Source organism: Copadichromis virginalis, linkage group LG23, assembly GCF_057382275.1.
Source record: "Copadichromis virginalis isolate Kocher_CV1m ecotype Utaka linkage group LG23, C_Virginalis_male_GT1.1, whole genome shotgun sequence".
Taxonomy (NCBI): domain Eukaryota; kingdom Metazoa; phylum Chordata; class Actinopteri; order Cichliformes; family Cichlidae; genus Copadichromis; species Copadichromis virginalis.
The window spans coordinates 15,288,196-15,305,733 of NC_140639.1; the positions used below are offsets into that span (position 1 = coordinate 15,288,196).

At 39.3% G+C, this 17,538-nt stretch overlaps 1 protein-coding gene across 4 annotated transcripts; it reads left to right on the forward strand.

Annotated features, from left to right (window-relative positions):
• The first annotated feature begins 274 nt into the window (after nucleotides 1-274).
• On the forward strand, nucleotides 275-13,291 carry brdt (bromodomain, testis-specific). Of its 4 annotated transcripts, none has more exons than XM_085448141.1 (20): nucleotides 275-412; nucleotides 4,248-4,518; nucleotides 4,652-4,789; nucleotides 5,056-5,191; nucleotides 5,384-5,520; nucleotides 5,836-6,177; nucleotides 6,269-6,397; nucleotides 7,320-7,517; nucleotides 7,606-7,787; nucleotides 7,903-8,192; nucleotides 9,005-9,115; nucleotides 9,189-9,368; nucleotides 10,641-10,696; nucleotides 10,788-10,962; nucleotides 11,322-11,392; nucleotides 11,831-11,891; nucleotides 11,986-12,092; nucleotides 12,393-12,565; nucleotides 12,797-13,013; nucleotides 13,124-13,291. In XM_085448141.1, the coding sequence occupies exons 2-20, from the start codon at nucleotides 4,327-4,329 to the stop codon at nucleotides 13,184-13,186; spliced, it is 2,958 nt and encodes a 985-aa protein (XP_085304267.1). In that variant the 5' UTR covers nucleotides 275-412; nucleotides 4,248-4,326; the 3' UTR covers nucleotides 13,187-13,291. The 4 variants fall into 4 exon arrangements, with proteins under 4 accessions (XP_085304267.1, XP_085304266.1, XP_085304265.1 ...); XM_085448140.1 differs by lacking the exon at nucleotides 275-412 and adding an exon at nucleotides 419-484; XM_085448139.1 differs by lacking the exon at nucleotides 275-412 and adding an exon at nucleotides 557-859.
• The last annotated feature ends 4,247 nt before the right edge of the window (nucleotides 13,292-17,538 follow it).

The following is a 17,538-nucleotide window of genomic DNA, read 5'->3' on the forward strand; positions in this document are numbered from 1 at the left end:
CGCAGGAAGTAAAATTATGTCTGCTTCAGGTGATCCTTGTAAAAGTCACATTCACCTCAAGCCCTCTAATATTTTCCACTTTCCTTTCACAACTAAGAAAAGCCCTTAAAACTGTTTACTATTGATTAGAAATTATAATGTCTCGTTGCATTTCAAAAGTACAAAAAAAATTAAATGAAAACTTTGAGTAAAGGCGCGTAATTCAAGTTGTTTCCTTATAAATATACTTTTTAAAAAAAAACACGAAGACGATAGACAAAATCGCTTAATAAATCAAGTAGACGTAACGCAAGGGATGTTCGCTGCTGAGAATTGTTTTGTAGCTTAGTTCTGTTTAATGAAGGCAAATTTCCCGTTTCTGAGTCAGCCCGTAAACTCATCGCTCCGCCCAGATCCCGGTTTTGTGTTCCCGGTGAGCCACAGACACGTTTCCCCCCACAGTTACCACAAGTCCGCAGCCTGCTTTCGCAGGCTCACAAACCAGGCGAGTGGCATTATTATTTGCAGGAGTTGCTCAGCGGAAGCAACCGATAATGTACTGGGATGTTATCGAGTTACCATTTTGTTGGGAACGCTCAACATAAATCTGTAACTCATGGTTTAAAGAGAAAAACAGTTAGCTAAACACTTTGCAGGAGGCTGTGTGACGGTGATTTTAATGTCATTTTTTAAAAACTATTTCAAAGAAAAACACGGGTAGGTAGGTAGAATATAGGCCAATCAAGTCTGGAGTCTTGAGCAGAGGTGTATAAATTTGAAGTGGTTGCCTTAGAAACGTCCACTACCGAAGAGTTGAACGCAGGATTCCGCGAAATCTCGTAAGGTAATGTTTGTTAGTACGACAAAGACGACGACTAAGGTAGTAGTGATGATAACCAGAGCAAACTTGTATTATGGTGGTTGGTGAATTTTTATTTCCCAATATGTTGGACTTATATAAAAGTCATCAAACTGATAGGAAGACTAATGAAACGTGACCGCTTCTAAACTCTTCGGTTATTAGCGCGCTTAGCCGCGTTAAATGCTTGCCTAAAGCGACTTGCGTTGAAAAGAAGAAAATAATTTACAGACTAGCTGTTAAGGTTTGTTTTTTTTTTTGTGCAAGATTCAACTGCTAAAATGTGCAGAGATGAAAAATACAAAGCGTTTAACTTTCTAGCGCTGACGACCAAACTCATCCGGGAGCATTAGCACATCATCAAGGTTGTTAGTGCATAAAATACAAAATGCTACTACTTAAATTGCTCCGTTAGTACGCGGCAACTGTGGTTATTTTATTTGGTATAGTACACCGACTGTTGGTAAGGTTAGCAGGCAGGCGGACTAACCGGTGGGCGTGACTGAAGCTGGTTTTTTAAATGTGCCTGCCATTTATTGGTTTGACAGAGAGGGCGAGAGACGCACTCCTGTGCATCTCTCCAAGATCTTGGCTGCTCGTTGCTTAAAAGCAGGTGACGTGAAGCACTTTAATCTATGAAAAAAAAGTAACACAGGTTGACCAGGAATCAAACTAGGTAATTCCCAGTGATCTGTTGGCTGATAACTTGGCATCTGGTGTGTCAGAGAAAATAAAACCAGTAAAGAACAAAAGGCGTGAATGCCTTAAAAAATTTTAATCTACTGCAGATAAACGGTATCTGAAAATCATGCAATTAAATTATTTCTCAGAGATGCATCTGGATCTTCTGTTGATCCATCTACTGCCTCATCAGAAATGCTGATGGAATGTTGGGTGTTTGGTTCAAATCATCATTATTATCTACAAAGGAGGTCAGCAGAGAAATACTTAGCTTGCAAACATGAGCAAAATCCAGAATCCTGTCACCTATACATGTATAATTTGCAATCCAACATATTTCCTTCAGCACACAGTTTACAACTGTGAATCTGTACATCATCATCATTACACAGATCTTTAGTCACCACATTTACAAATTACTTTCCCAAGCACATTGAGGGGACAAATTCAGTTATGGTACATATGTTTGTAGAAGCCATTATCCTCTTTTTAATGTTGAATTCAGTGTCACACTGAATAACTTGAACAGGCCCTGAGTAACTGCTGGCAGCCAGCACTAAAAGGAAACCGCAACTAAGTGATTAATAAGACCATTTCCAGTAATCCAGTGTATGTTTAACTATTTAGAATGCTCATTAATGTATGATTGAAAAGGATGGGTAACAATACCCCAACGTATCAGACCCACATAGTGTACTTAAAGGATGCAAACATACTGTTGCTTCATCTGAAGTAAAATGTGCACTGGAGCAGTTTTGGAGAGATGCTGTAGATGGCAGTATTACATGTGTCTAGCACAAATGAGCCTCTCCTAAGCTTCCATTCTTAAAGAAATATTTAAAAAAAAACAACAACAAATATTTCTTTTCTGTTTTGATTCTGCTATAAATCTAAGAAGTGTTTGTACATACTCATTTTCTGCTGAAGAGACTATAGTTGTTAGACTCATTTATTGATATTAAGGTTTTTTTAAGAGAAAAAAGATTCATCCTTTGCAGCTTTATCTTTTTTTTCATACAGTGGGTAAATTAAGTATCAAACACTTCATCAAATTTCTAAATAAAGATATATCTAAAGGTGCTATTGACATGAAATTCTCACCAGAAATTTGCAACACATCCAGTCCATACATGCAAAGAAATCCAACCATGAATGTCCATAAATTATGTGTAAAAATGAGAAATGACGCAGGGAAAAGTATTGAACGCACTTAATGAAATTTTTTTGAAAACTTAATTTGTTTGATACTTTTTACAAAAAAAGGGAGGGGCTGTTCTTCCACACAGTCGTTAAATCCTGCAGGTTTCCCTGGGCCCCTGCTTTGAACTCTGACCTTTAGTTCTTTCCATAGATTTGGATTCAGGTCGAGTGATTGGCTTGGCCGTCCAAGCAGCTTAATTTTCTTTCCTTAAACCAATTGAGTTTCCTTGGCTCTGCATTTGGTATCACTGTCTTGCTGAAATGTCCACCCTTGTTTCAGTTTCATCATCCTGGTAGATGGAAACAGATTTTAATTAAAAATGTCTTGGTAATTTTTTCCATCCAACAGACCCACACCATGATATCCCCACCTCCAGATTTTACTATTGGTGTTTTGGGCTAATAGAAAGTGCCCTTTGACCTCCAAACATGGCGTGTATTGTGGCATCCAAAGAGTTCAATTTTGGTCTCATCTGACCACACTATATTTCCCCAGTATTTCACAAGCTTGTATAAATATTGTTCAGCAAAATTTAAAAGTGCTTCATCATACAATGGAGTCTTCCATGGTAAATGCACATACAGGCCATGGCAGTTCGTTTCATTACTTACTGTTTTCTTCAGAACCATTGTACCTGCTGATTCCAGGTCTTTTCACAAGTGATCCTTGGCTCTTGGACAGCTGATCGTTCTTTTCACTCCTCTGTCTAAAATCTTGCCAAGAACACCTGGTTGTGGCTGGTTCATGTTTAAATGGTGTTCTTTCCACTTCCAGATTATGGCCACAACGTTGCTTACTAGAACCTTCATTCATTTAGAAATTCTTTTGTAAACGATGCCATCAGTATGTTTTGCAAAAACAAGGTTGCAAAGGTCTTAAGTGCGATCAATAGTTTTACATATCAAGGGATGTTTCTTGTGTAATGACTACAACTACTACAACTTCTTTTTTTTCTTTTTTTTTATATTATTTATTGGCTGCGTGATACTTTGGTAATGAAACCTCTTTTTATAGGCCTTCAGTTGGGACTGCAAATTAATATCAGCTGATAAAGAGGCAGGCTTGCTTTCTAATTACTGATAGATTTCAGCTTGGGTCATGACGTCCATACCCGTTTGCACCTCTCTTTCTTCATGTGTTCAATACTTTTCCCTGTGTCATTTCTCATTATTACACATAATTTATGGATATTTATGGTTTGACTTCTTTGCACGTGTGAAATGGATGGATTGTTACTGACATCTTGGGGGAATTTCATGAAAATGGCATCTTTCGAAATATATTTACTTAGAAAACTGGTGACATGTTCAATACTTAATTTTACCTTTATGTATTTGGCATGTCTTCAATTTTATATCAAGAATATGAATGCTATAGCAGTCACGGGGAGTATTAATGCTCAATATAAATTTTTAAGAATTTAGGGGGTCGAGAGACTAGTTTGCGACATTCTTGTAGTAAAGTAGTTTTGTTATATTATTGTTGGTTTAATCAGCAGATGCTTTCCTTTTTTCACTTGACATGTAGGAAAACGTGGTACGAGCATCGAGTTTCTGCAAAGCAATTTCCAGGTGGCTTTACCCCTGTATGCAATTTGGATATCGCAATGTCTGAAGGGAACGTCGGCCCCCCTGTGAGTGGAAATCCCCCTCCACCAGAGGTCATAAATTCCAAGAGGCCTGGACGTGTAACCAATCAGCTACAGTATCTGGAGAAGGTGGCGCTCCAAGCTTTATGGAGGCATCAATACTCATGGCCTTTTTATCAGCCAGTGGATGCAGTGGCACTGTGTCTCCCAGTAAGTAGTAAAATTGTAGTTGTAGCACTGCAGTAAGACTGCAGTCATGTGTATTTAATGTTTGAACCTAAAACTGTCTTCATGAGCCACACTTCAGAAAGGCATGTTTTCATGTTCATGTCTTTGTCTTCAGGATTATTATACAATTATTACAAATCCAATGGATCTTGGCACCATTAAGAAGCGGCTAAAGAATAGTTACTACTGGCAAGCAGTTGACTGCATAGAAGACTTCAATATTATGTTCACCAACTGCTATGCGTACAACCAGGTAAGATGATAATAGTTATGTTGCTGTATGATACCAAAATATAACCACAAAGCACATTTCATATTCCTTCACAGAAGCAAGATGTACAAAAATCAGAAGTAGTCCTACAATGAAAAAAAGCTGGACAAAAAAATAACAAAGTCACACTTTTGTTTTGTGTAACTTTTGGTGCTTAACAGTATTGGAATGCATCTCAGCAGTTTAAACTGTCACAAAAGCACATTTGCCTTTTTTTCCTATTTAATGCATCATTTGTCTTTCCACAGCCTGGGGATGATATTGTCTTTATGGCAAAAACCCTCGAAAAGCTTTTTCTGCAGAAACTTTCTAAAATGCCTCAGAAAGAGTTTGTGGTAGAAGTCACTACAAAGGACCTACAAAAAGGGAAACACTCTAATGCAGGTATGTTGCATGCTCCTAACTAGTAATGCAGGGTCATTTTGTCCTGTCTTATAATTTTTGTAAAATTTTAAATGAGAAAGAGAAACTTCAAAAATGATATTACGATGTTACCACAGGAAGATATTAAATTGCACTGATTTTGTTCACCATATAAAATTTTGTTCATGTTTAACTTTATCACCTGTGATGCAGATGCATTAAAGCACCGATCCCTCATGTCAGAGGTTGTTCTTCAGCAGACTGTGACAGTCATTCCTCCAGATGTCCGTCAGTCGAGCCTACCCATCCAGCTCTCTGCACAAACTGACTCAACACTAAGCACTGAAATGGTTTGCGAGCAACTTTCAGAATATACATAAAATCATGCAGTGTTCTATTTAAGTAAAATGTGAGATAAACGTTTTACATAAACTTAGCTGTACTAGTAACGGTTCCTTATGCGATTGTCTAACCAAAGACCTCAAACAGTGCATGCATTTAGTATAGTAAGTGCATCATCGCATATAGATGATCATCATTAACGAATGATGTCAGAAGCTATTAATCATATTTATTACTGATTGTTTTTGTGCCTTAAAACAAACTTTTAAATGTCACTTTTGTTATTTGTGTCCCACTGCTTTTTTCCTTTTTTTAATATCTAGAGCAAAAAAGGTCTCAAGCGGAAAGCAGACCCCACCACCACCTCAGTGATCACCAGCAGTGAAGTCTCCCCTGCTGAACATTCAGCACCTTGTATGCTGATCTCCCACAGAGGCAGTGGAAGGCCCATCAAGCGTCCTAAGAAAGAATTGCCTCTCATTGAGGCCAAGAAGGTCAGACTGTCTGAGCAGCTCAGATGCTGCAATGATATCCTGAAGGAGCTGCTCTCAAAGAGGCACTCTGCATATGCATGGCCCTTTTATGTGCCAGTCGATGCGGTTGCTTTGGGTTTGCATGACTACCATGATATCATCAAGCATCCCATGGACCTGAGTACTATCAAGGTAAAATGTCTGAGCTGATTAACTGAAGCATGTAATGTGATTTTCAGTATATGGTAGATCAGTTTTCTCAACAAAAATGTTACTTCCTCAGAAAAAGATGGATCAAGGAGAGTACGGAAATGCAAAAGTGTTTGCTGCCGATGTTCGCTTGATGTTCTCCAACTGTTACAAATACAATCCACCTTCAAATGAGGTGGTACACATGGCAAGAAAACTTCAGGTACAGTTTATCAATTTATTGATTTCTTAAATCAGTAGGACAATATTTAAATGTAAGTTATGTTTTATGTTTACCTTCACATGCATTTTGCACGTCCTTAAAGCCGCATTCACATCGAATGAAATTCACTTGTCCGACATTGGTTGGTTGCTTATTGTTGGTCACTAGTTGATATGTCTTTTAATTACATGCCTTAAAGTTGTACCCGCACACCTCAGCTTGCAAAATGGCATCGGCTTCCTGTTATCCCTGGTTGCCAAATTGCTGCTGGTTGCTTCCTCCGGGGATGGGGCTCTGGGCCTAAAAAGCAAATGTGTTGTAGGTGCTAAACTTGAAATCTCCTCCTCCTCCTGAGCAGATTCCCACTTAAGTGATTTATCTGCTGTTTGCTGACTTCTGAGAACATTGCCGTTAACAAGTGTTATATGATTTGAAACCGTTTACAGTGTTGTATCATCATGAGCCACATGTACAAGACACTAAACAGAAGCACAACAACAGCATGCTTATTATATGTTAGAGTGCGTCTTAGCAGTAACTTGTTCCACACATACACCTTTTGAACCAGTTTAAATTGAACTCTAAAAACACCCCCAGATAAATAGTTTTTCACATAGTTGCAGCTGCAAAATGTTAAAAAAAAAAAACTAGTGTGGACTTTTAGGAGGAAAGTGTCTTTGCTTGTCTAACTATCCTGTGATTATGAGCACTTTTTGTACAATAGGGGTGGTTTACAATTTCTTTGTGCATGATGGAGCATTTTTGCCACTAATCATCCCCCCAAAAAACAAAACAAAAGGCCTTCAAATACAACTTGCTTTGACATGCCCCTGTAACAGTTGTATAGACTAACCTATGTCAGTTGACGAATTACAGTTGGTGTAATTGCTAACAATACTGCAAAAATATTTTGTTTTAACAGGAAGTTTTTGAGGCCCGGTATCTGAAGCTTCCCCATGAAGCAGAGTCCTATCAGACATCACATCAGCAAGAAAAGGGAAAAGGAAACCGAAATGGAAGTCTGTCAACTTCAGAAAGTTCTGACAGCAAAAGCTCATCATCTGAGGAAGAATTTTCATCAGAAGGGAGAGCCATTCTGCTTGCCAATCTGGAGGATCAGGTCAGTATTGCGCACACAGTAACAAGCAAGCTTTGAGAAATAAATTACTTCAGTGCTCTATAGTTAACTTAAATGGCTCGCTTTTCAGTTGAAGGCTGTCAGTGAGCAGCTGAAGAAGTTTGTCCAGGATCCCATGATGAAATCAAGGAAGAGAGAAAAGCTGAAGAAGGAAAAGAGATCAAGGGAAAAGGATATAGCTCAACTAAAGAACAAATCCTTTAAATACAAATCTGTTGTTCAAAGTATCGCACCCAGCAGGAGCTCTTCCTTGTAAGTGAACCCCACTTAATCAATCAATATTTTTGTATTTTTTACCTAACATAAACTGTTGGGCTGTGTATGCTACTATATAAACTAAACATAAATATTTCATATGTATGTATAGGAAAGAAACCAGACCTCCTAATCTCCGTGAATCCATGAAAGATGAGGGTTCAGCCCCATTGGCACCAATTACTTACCAGGAGAAGAAACAGTTAAAACTGGACATCAACAAGCTGCCTGGTGACAAACTGGGCAAGTTGGTGAAAATCATCCACACCAGGGAGTCTTGTCTGCGAGATTCCACTCTGGAGGAGATTGAAGTTGACTTTGACATGCTCAAGTCTTCCACACTGCGAGCTCTGCAGAGGTTCGTCGCAGAGTGTCTGACTAAATCCATCAAGAATGTAACAAGTAAGTACAGCGTGACTTAATCAGAAAATACAAGTTAGTCTGCTAAACTTGAAGTGTCTTTACAGTGACAGTGCTTGCTTATCAGGTCAAGCAGTCAAAATCTGTCCAGTAATGATAAAAGAAATATTAGGTTTAGTATATGCTTGTCTTTATACATACAGTACAAGTCAAAGGTTTGGACACAACGCAACAACTCATTTAATGGCTTTTGTTTATTTTTACTACTTTCTGCCTTTTAAATACACGCTGAAGACATCAAAAATATGAGGCAAAATGTATGGAATCATGTAGCATAAATAAACTCCGGCTTTTAAGGTGTCGTGGATAAATACAACAAAATAAAACTAGCACCGGTACAGAAGAAAATAAGATTTATTCATAACACAAGTGAAAAGACCCAGGAAGACCGAGTTAACGATAAAAACGATAACAAAATAACGCTAAAAAACAATAAAAACCCCGAAAAACATACATTTCACACCCGAGCCTCACGACCCGGTACCAAACGACTCCGGTCCGTGGCCCGGGGGTTGGAGACTGCTGCACTATATGAATATTCTCAGTAGTTACAAACCAAAATTCTGCTCCACAAATGTATCTAGCATGAATTTTTCAAAAAATGGCTGAAGAGTAGATTTAAAAAAAAAAAAAAAAGTCTGTCCAGTCTGGAAAATAATGGGAATTATACTGATATTTTTCTACTTATCAACACAAACTGATAAAATTATAGTATTTACAGCAAAATAATTAAACAATAAAAACAATGTTATGTTAAATTCTGTTGTTGATGACCTGTATGTCGTGCTTCTCAGAAAAAAGACCCAAGCCCACAGGAGCAATCCAGACTGCAAAACTAAAGTATGGCGGAACGTCTCAGACTGTCGGCAAAGACCAGCACTTAACTGGTAAAAAGAGGTCATCAGGTAAGAAACAGATTTGTTGCAATGGTACTTCCACGTGTGAGACAGTGTAAAAATGTCAGTCTTGTGTTAACAGCTCAAGTCGTGGCCTCTCCTGGTCTCAGCTGCTCCTCAAGTGGGAGCAGCAGCAGCAGCAGCTCATCCGACAGCAGCAGCTCATCCGACAGCAGCAGCTCATCCGACAGCAGCAGCTCATCCGACAGCAGCAGCTCGAGTAGTCTTTCTACCGCCTGTGATGCCAGGGACACTGAATCAGGTCTGGTGCTGTCTTCAGCTTCTCCATCTCTTTTTCCCCTTCTTTCTTACATGGGTGCCTTTTTTCATTAATTTGTTTTATTTATTTATTCAATTATAAAGGTCTCTTTTCTTTTTTCTTTTTTCTTTACATTTCATACACACCTTTTTGTAATCTGCTGACATGGATGAGTCCTGCATGTTTGTACCAATGACAGCTGCAGTAAAGTCTCGGTCTTTTGGGGGGTATTTTTTTTCATTGTTTTAGTAGGCACTGAAGTGTGTTGCATAATAGTGGTGCCATTAAACAGAAAAAGCATAACTCATAAAGTAAATTTATGCGAGGCTGAAAAACGGCATCTCTGATGGGCGATTGGTGCAGTCAGGCATGTGTGCTCTCTCTGATGACAGGGTCTTATTGCTTTTTTTTCTCTCTTTTTTTTTTTTTAAGGAAAAAATAAATGAGAGCTTATGTAACAAACTATTCTTATTTTATGCTGCCAAGATATCTCAAATAGCTCTTTTTTCATGATGTTTGAACAGGAAACTTTAAGAGGCTGTAGCCTAAATTAAAGAAGTAAAAAGTCTAATCATATGCTTACCAGCTACTTTTTTTTTAGGTATCCAGTCTTTAAATGATGACATGATGAGTCCTGCTTCTGGGCCCAAACTACCCTGCGTTTAATAAGGCTGTTTAACCCGTTTTAATGCTTTGTATCTTGTTCTTTTAATCTCAAAAAGCCCCTAAAAACAGTCAGTGATCACTGTCAGCCTCTCTCGCTTTTTATTACCGCTATTCATTTCAAAGCTCAGTTTTTAAAACCTTACGATGTAACTACAGCCCAGCCCATGCAGCAGTATATTAATGACTAACCTCGTATTGCAGATGGATTATCTCATTTGTTCTCCTGACTGAAGTTTGGTCCATTTACAGCATCCTGCCATGCGACTGCATTTGTCCCTAACCATCGGGAACCCTCACGTTAACTTTTATCGAGTGGGAAAAAGTTAGCATTCATCCTCCAGCTTCACTGTGTTTATGTTATGCTAACGTAGCTGTGTCGCTAGCGATCACGTAGCACATCATTAAATACCAGCTAGCGAAACTTCATTAACCCTATTTGGGCAACCACCTGCTTAAAAGTCCAGGTGAAAAAATGAATAATTAATTAACACTTGGAACTATTTAGCTTTTCTTGAAGGTTGTGTGAAAAGCAAATTGTTATAAATTTCACGGTGTCTTATTTTTCCAATTTATGGCACAAAATGAGTTATTATTGTCAATGTTTTTCAGTGCTGAAAAAGAGGAAGCGGAAATCTAAAGACCATTGCCAAAAGGTTAACAAAAAGGTAAAAAGATTCTCTTTTTTCTTTATTCAATAGATCAATGTAAGCTGGCGGGTTACATTGATAAGTAAGACTGTAATTTCTTGTGTCAAAGGTGAGACATGCTGCTGGTAAACAGATGTTGGGAGGAGCAGATTTGACGAAAGCATCCGTCAAGACCAGTCAGCTTCTTGCTAATGGGCAGTCTGTAAAGAAAGCAAACAGGGAAGGACATCCAGCACAGCACGATGCAGCGCTAACCTTTGATGACTTCACTTTATCGCCTCCAGGTAATGTTTTTGTCTTTACAAATGCAACATTTGTCCAAAAGTAAAAAAAGATTTACCAGCCTCTTGAAAAGATCTTTCCACAAGATTCTTTATTTCTCAGGACTAACAGTTTTCCCACCATGAAAAGTACAGTAACAGTTATCTGATTTTACCACCACCCATTTACCTGGTAGGCCAGACAAAGAACTAGCGCCTCCTTACCCTCCCCCCGCTCCTGGTTTGGAATATAATACTCATGCTTGCCTTTAGTTGGTTTTACTCAATAGTAGCACATGTGTTTAAATAAATGTGCAGAAATCTGCTTCTTGTGTCATTGTAATGAGTTGAGAATGAATTCCTGTAATTTACTGTTTGTCCAGATTTGTCTGCACTTTTATCCCCCATGGGATCTCCCGTAGAGCTACTGGACTGGGCTGCTGCAAGATTTGAGGTACGTCAAAAAAGGCACATTTCTGCACACAAAGGCAACTTTTACAAAATCTGCTTTGTAACAGCTTTTGGGGTAGATATTAGATACATGTTTTATCATATGTTAGGAAATATGTGTAGGCATGTGCTGCAACTACTATGAACAGGCCAACGTCAGTACCAGCAGCTGATTTAAAAAAATAACGTGCCTGAAATGATAATGAAGAGACCTTTATTAAGAACGTGTAGTCTAGCAGAATCTGCCATCTTTCCCAGCAGCAGTTTACTATTGCATTATGTAGGGATATGTTTTGTTTATTTGGGGTTTTTTTTCTCAGCAATTTGGAGCCTTCATAATTTGAGTGCATGAGTTAGCCACGTGGAAAAAACTGCACCCACCCATTCCATGTGTCATAGTTGAAAGCTATGGTTTTTAAACAAAATTTTGCTTTTCCTGCAGGGTCCAGTGCTGTCCCCTCTTGGAGACAGCCCTCTGCAATCCAAAGACGAAATAACACCCAGTAAGTCGCTTTAAATCACTTATTATTACATCACCATCTTTAAAAACTACCGTTTTCTTCATAATGTTAGGAAATGTTAACTTTATTATTGCAGATTTCAGATACACTGCAGATCTTCCTGACAAGCAGTTGATTAATGTGCCTAACACTGATGCTGCGAGTAAATCTGCTGAGGGTGAAAAACCCCAAATTCCCAAAAAGGTTGGTTTAATACTCCAGAAAACTGTCATGATCATTTATCTTACTTTTATGTGCTGATATAGCTGGAAATTATATCAATGTTCAAGGATGTGCTGCTTTTTATGTGCATTATTCATTAGAAAGTGGTGCAAATACTTTCAAATGTGGTGTTTCCACCACCAGAAGGCATTAAATTATTACAACTTAACTTTTTTTTGTGTTTTTTCCCTCTAGTGGCCAAAACCTAGCTGGTTGATGCCAACAAATGCACACCAATGTTTGAAGTGAATGTATCTAAACATTGTGATTTTCCTTGCTTAGGATATTGTGGTGAAAAACACCGAGCCTTGGGTGAGATTGGGAAGACCGAGAGAGAGGGTGATGCTACCTCCAAACAATTCCTCAAAAGGGACCTTCCAGATGTTTCGTGAAAAACTACTGAAAAAGAAATTGTTGGATGAAAGCAAAAAGATCGAGGCTCCTGAAAAGACCAGGTGTTCACACAGTTAATAGTTAAAGCATTCGATGTGAATTTAAATTAATAGGTAGATTTAATTAAGTTGTCAGGCATACAGTTGTTGCCTTTTGGCCAAAGTTTTAAAGATGCCAAAACTACTGAGTGCCTGTATTAGTTGCTATAAGCCAAGATATATATTTTTTTCTCTGAAAACATAATAATTGATTTAAAGAGAGCAAAGTCAGTAACTTGGGTATTCTCCTTCTAGTCTACAAGTCCCATGTAAATCAGAACAAAACCCACAGCCTGTTAAGGAAGTTTCGGGTTTGCCTGGAAGTATTTGCACAGAAGGTCCCTTGGATGCTCCCAAACATGTTGAACAGCAAAGGTCTAAAAAAAGGCGACCTCTAATCACACAGTCGTCTTTAGATAAAGAAAGAGAGCGGGCCCGCCAAAGAGCGCAGGAACGTCGCAAGCGAGAAGCAGTGAGTACCTTCTGTATCTGTTTCAGTGATCCATTTGTATCATTTCATTTGATTTTGGTAAAAAATATCATGTTAAACTGTATTGCTGTTTGTTTTTCTCTTTTATATAGATGACTGGTATCGACCTAACATTGCAACGGGATGTCATGACTAGATTTGAGCTTGACCTTTAAACTGGGCGGAGATTTATCTGAAACGTGTTTGATGTCTTGATAGTTTTTTTTCCCTTTGATGCCCTGTACATGTCATTAAACCTAATAAAATAAATGCTTCATTTGTGGGGGTGGTAGTAATTTGAGCCCTTTTCAAACATCATTTCATCATACTGTTAAGAGTTAATTTTGTTAATGTTCACGCAGAGAGTTTGATCGGACATGTCAGCGATGGAGGAAACCACAGTATACACACAATGTTTCCACTTTTGCAACAAGCATATTTTAATATGCTCGTCTTTATTTAGTGGAGTAGTTGGAAAAAAAATTTTTAGTTTTCTCTGCACGGTATGTCCTTCTGTTTGTTTTATAGTGCTGCTGAGAGGATTAAAAGAGGAACATTTTAATCTTAATGCACTTTTGAAACTAAACTGTTGAGATACAAATGCTATTATGTACATGTTATTGCATCCCAAAGATGTGGGAAAGACCTGGCGAGATTGATGTTGTAAGCATTACGGAAACCTGACCAGGTGCTCTTTGGCACAACTTGACAAAATGTTGAGGCGCCATCAGGTGAATGTAAAGTCGTCCACGTCTTAAAGGGGCTTTAAGTGCAAATGGATTTAGTCCTTACTTAGCATTTGATAAATGCCTGCACTAGTGCCCTCTGGATTTTCGCCTGACTAGGGTTAAAGTGCCTTCATAAAAGAGTTATGTTTTTCTCTACTGTTCAGAGGTAAGATATGCACAGTAAGCTAGTTCATATCCCATGTACTGCAGTTTCAATGCCACCTTGTTGCATTGTCTACTTAAACATGCAGCGGTTGTTCTGGTATTATATGTTAATGTCCTGTAAGTGTTTACCGTGGTTTTGTTAATACTGACTTAAATATACTTGAAATGTAAACAGAACACTGTAGCATGTTTACACACTGACTTTTTTCTTCTTTCTTAAATATTCTTGGATTTTTTTTTTTTTATTTTTTTTTTAAACTGAGCCAGGAAAAAATATTATAGTACCAAAGTTTTCTTTGTGCAATTGACTTCTCAGTTCCTTGAGTACTTGAAATGCCAAATATTGTGTTAGCTGTACATGCAAGGCACTTTGTTATTCATGCAGTTTTTTCTTACTCAATAAACCTTTTTCACTAAACAGTCTGGATCACTTTATCAAAATATCAGGTTACTGCACAGATGCAGTTTACTCATAATGCAGATGATCCCCCATAAATCCATACAAGAGCTAATCATATGGTTACCAGCATGCACCACAACCACTGGTAAGTTTTCTTTCATTTAGTTATGGTTGCTGTGCTGCATGTCATGTCAGAGTGCAAAATAAAACCCAACTGCTGGCAGGGCAAATTAGCTAAAGGTATATTATTTAAACAATTTAATCTCCACACACAATCTTCTACACTAATTATTTATTAACTTGATGAAATATGAAGGAGCTTGACGTGTGTGTGTGTTTGTGTGTGTGTCAAGTTCACATTATTTATGCTGTCACGGATAAAGCTACACACGAAATTATTAAACTTGAACTTTTATATTGTGCTTGATATTTAGCCAAGCACAGAATATATACTTGTTAATGTTTTCATGAATACAGAAACATATCTAAGAACTGTTTCCATTCTTTGTTAAAATCAACCACATGTTCTTTGGAGTTACTATTCATAACTGCATTGGTAATAGTGCAGTCATGAATATTGATAATCCATTAATTAGTGATGAGTTTTTGATAAATCAATTGGATTTAATTATAGATGAGGTTATTCTCTTAAATGCATTAAAATTAGAATCTAAATGTCTGAATGTTTTAGGAAATTTCTACAATATAAATGTGATGTAGCTGTAAATATGTTGTAGTATTCCCATAAGTTATCCTAATAACAAACCGTGGGTAACACAGGAAGTCAAAGCTGTCCTCAACATGAAGAAGAAGGCTTTCAGGAGCAAAGTGAAGGAGGAGATGAAGGCAGCACAGCGGGAGGTGAAACGCTGCCTGAGGGAAGCAAAGGACACCTACAGGAGGAAGGTGGAGCAGAAGTTGGAGAGGAACAATATGAGGGAGGTCTGGAATGGTGTGAAAACCATCACAGGCCACAACACCAAGAAAAGCACAGTGGGGGGGACTGTGGAGAAGGCAAACGAACTTAACTTCTTCAACAGGTTTGACCAGCCCACAACCCCCCCACCCTCACCTTCACTACAGAGTCCAATCCCCACTCTCCTACCTCCCTCGCTTCCCCCCCTTCCTGACACCATGACACCCCCCTCCTCCAATCCCTCTCTCAGCAGCAAGACATCTCCCCCCCTCCCCTCTGCCCAAACATGTCACAGTGGATCAGGTCAGGAGACAACTGAGGAAGCTTCGCCCCAGAAAGGCAGCAGGCCCAGACAAGGTGTGTCCTAGGATGCTAAAGGCGTGTGCTGCTGAACTTGGGGAGCCGCTATAACGAGTCTTCAACCTCAGTCTGCGACTGGGGAGAGTGCCCGCCCTATGGAAGACATCCTGCATCGTCCCGGTCCCCAAAAAGAACCGGCCCAATGAGCTGAATGACTTCCGACCGGTGGCACTGACGTCACATCTTATGAAGACTCTAGAGCGGCTCTTCCTCAACCTCCTCCGACCACAGGTACAACATGCCCAGGACCCACTATAGTTTGCATACAAGGCGGGTGTCGGAGTGGAGGATGCCATCCTGTACCTCCTACACAGAGCCCACTCACACCTGGATGGGGGAAAAGGCACGGTCAGGATACTGTTTCTTGACTTTTCCAGTGCCTTTAATACCATCCGGCCCTGTATGCTTCAAGAAAAACTGAACAGGATGGAGGTGGACCCCTGCCTGGTGGCTTGGATCTCCGACTACCTCACCGACAGACCACAGTACGTCAGGCTGAAGGACATCACGTCTGACACAGTGGTCAGCAGCACAGGAGCACCACAGGGAACTGTGCTGTCCCCTCTTCTCTTCACCCTGTACACCTCTGACTTCTGCTACAACTCTGAATTATGCCACATTCAGAAGTTTGCAGACGACACAGCCATCATGGGGTGTATCTGGGATGATCAGGAAGAGGAGTACAGAAGTCTGGTGAGGAACTTTGTCGCATGGAGTCACACAAACCACCTGCAACTCAACACCTCAAAGACTAAGGAACTGGTTGTGGACTTCGGGAGGTCTAGAGCAGGTCCACTGCCGGTTCAGATAGAGGGGGAGGAGGTGGAGGTGGTCAACAAGTACAAGTACCTCGGGCTGTGGGTGGACAATAAACTGGACTGGTCATGCAACACAGAGCACCTGTATAAAAAAGCCCAAAGCCGACTGTACTTCCTCAGGAGGCTGAGGTCTTTTAACATCTGCAGGAAGCTCCTGAGGATGTTTTACCAGTCAGTGGTTGCTGGAGTACTTTTCTATGCTGTGGTGTGCTGGGGGAGCAGCACAGCAAAGAAGGACTCATCCAGGCTGGAGAAACTGATCAGGAAGGCTGGCTCTGTGGTCGGCATGAAGCTGGACACTCTGGTGACAGTGGCAGAGAAAAGGACATTAAAGAAACTGATGGACATTATGGACAATGCCAGGCATCCTCTGCACACGGCCATTAACAACCAGAAGAGTCTGTTCAGTGACAGGTTGCTTCTCCCAAAGACAAGAACTAACAGACTTAAAAACTCCTTTGTCCCACACGCCATCAGACTGTTTAACTCCTCTCTGGAGGGGAGAGGGAGGGGAAACAGGAGGACAAAGGAGGGGGGAACAACTAAGCTGTAGTGCCTCTTCACCTCACTGTGCAATACCTTTTGTGCAATACTTTTGTAAATAGTCAACGGTGCAATAGACTCAATACTTGAAATGTGCAATTCACTTGTATTTTTATTTTTATTCCTATTTATTATATTTATCCCCTTCGTATATTTTATTTATATTGTCTCTGTATTTATATATATGTGTGTGTGTATAACTCTGTAACTTCTGTCGGTGCTGTGCTTTTTTGGAAATCGAATTTCCCAGAGGAACCCACCCGAGGGATTAATAAAGTTCTATCTAATCTAATCTAATCTAATCTAAGTAAAATAGAGGGGTAAATGTAAAAAATAAATAAATGACTAAAAAGGGGTAGAAATCAGTATTTGTGCTTCAGGCATATATGAACATATCTATTCAGTATAGGTTTACTATTGCATTATGTATTTTTTTTCTGTGCAGAGCTTGATTAAAGTCTTGGATTTAAAAAAGAAACATCATGTAGGGTAGATTTAAAACAGGAACAAATGCTTTTTATGAAATTATGAAATGCTGGTGCCATCCTTGCTTTTTAAAGAATGTGTTCTGTTAAAATGTGTTTTTCTCACAGCGTCT

Excerpts from the sequence above, each read along its gene's own strand:
- brdt (XM_085448141.1), top strand. The coding sequence starts at position 4,327 with ATGTCTGAAGGGAACGTCGGCCCCCCTGTGAGTGGAAATCCCCCTCCA. Across the intron at positions 4,519-4,651 it reads CAGTGGCACTGTGTCTCCCA|GATTATTATACAATTATTAC; the intron begins GTAAGTAGTAAA and ends CTTTGTCTTCAG. Across the intron at positions 10,697-10,787 it reads GCCAAAAGGTTAACAAAAAG|GTGAGACATGCTGCTGGTAA; the intron begins GTAAAAAGATTC and ends CTTGTGTCAAAG.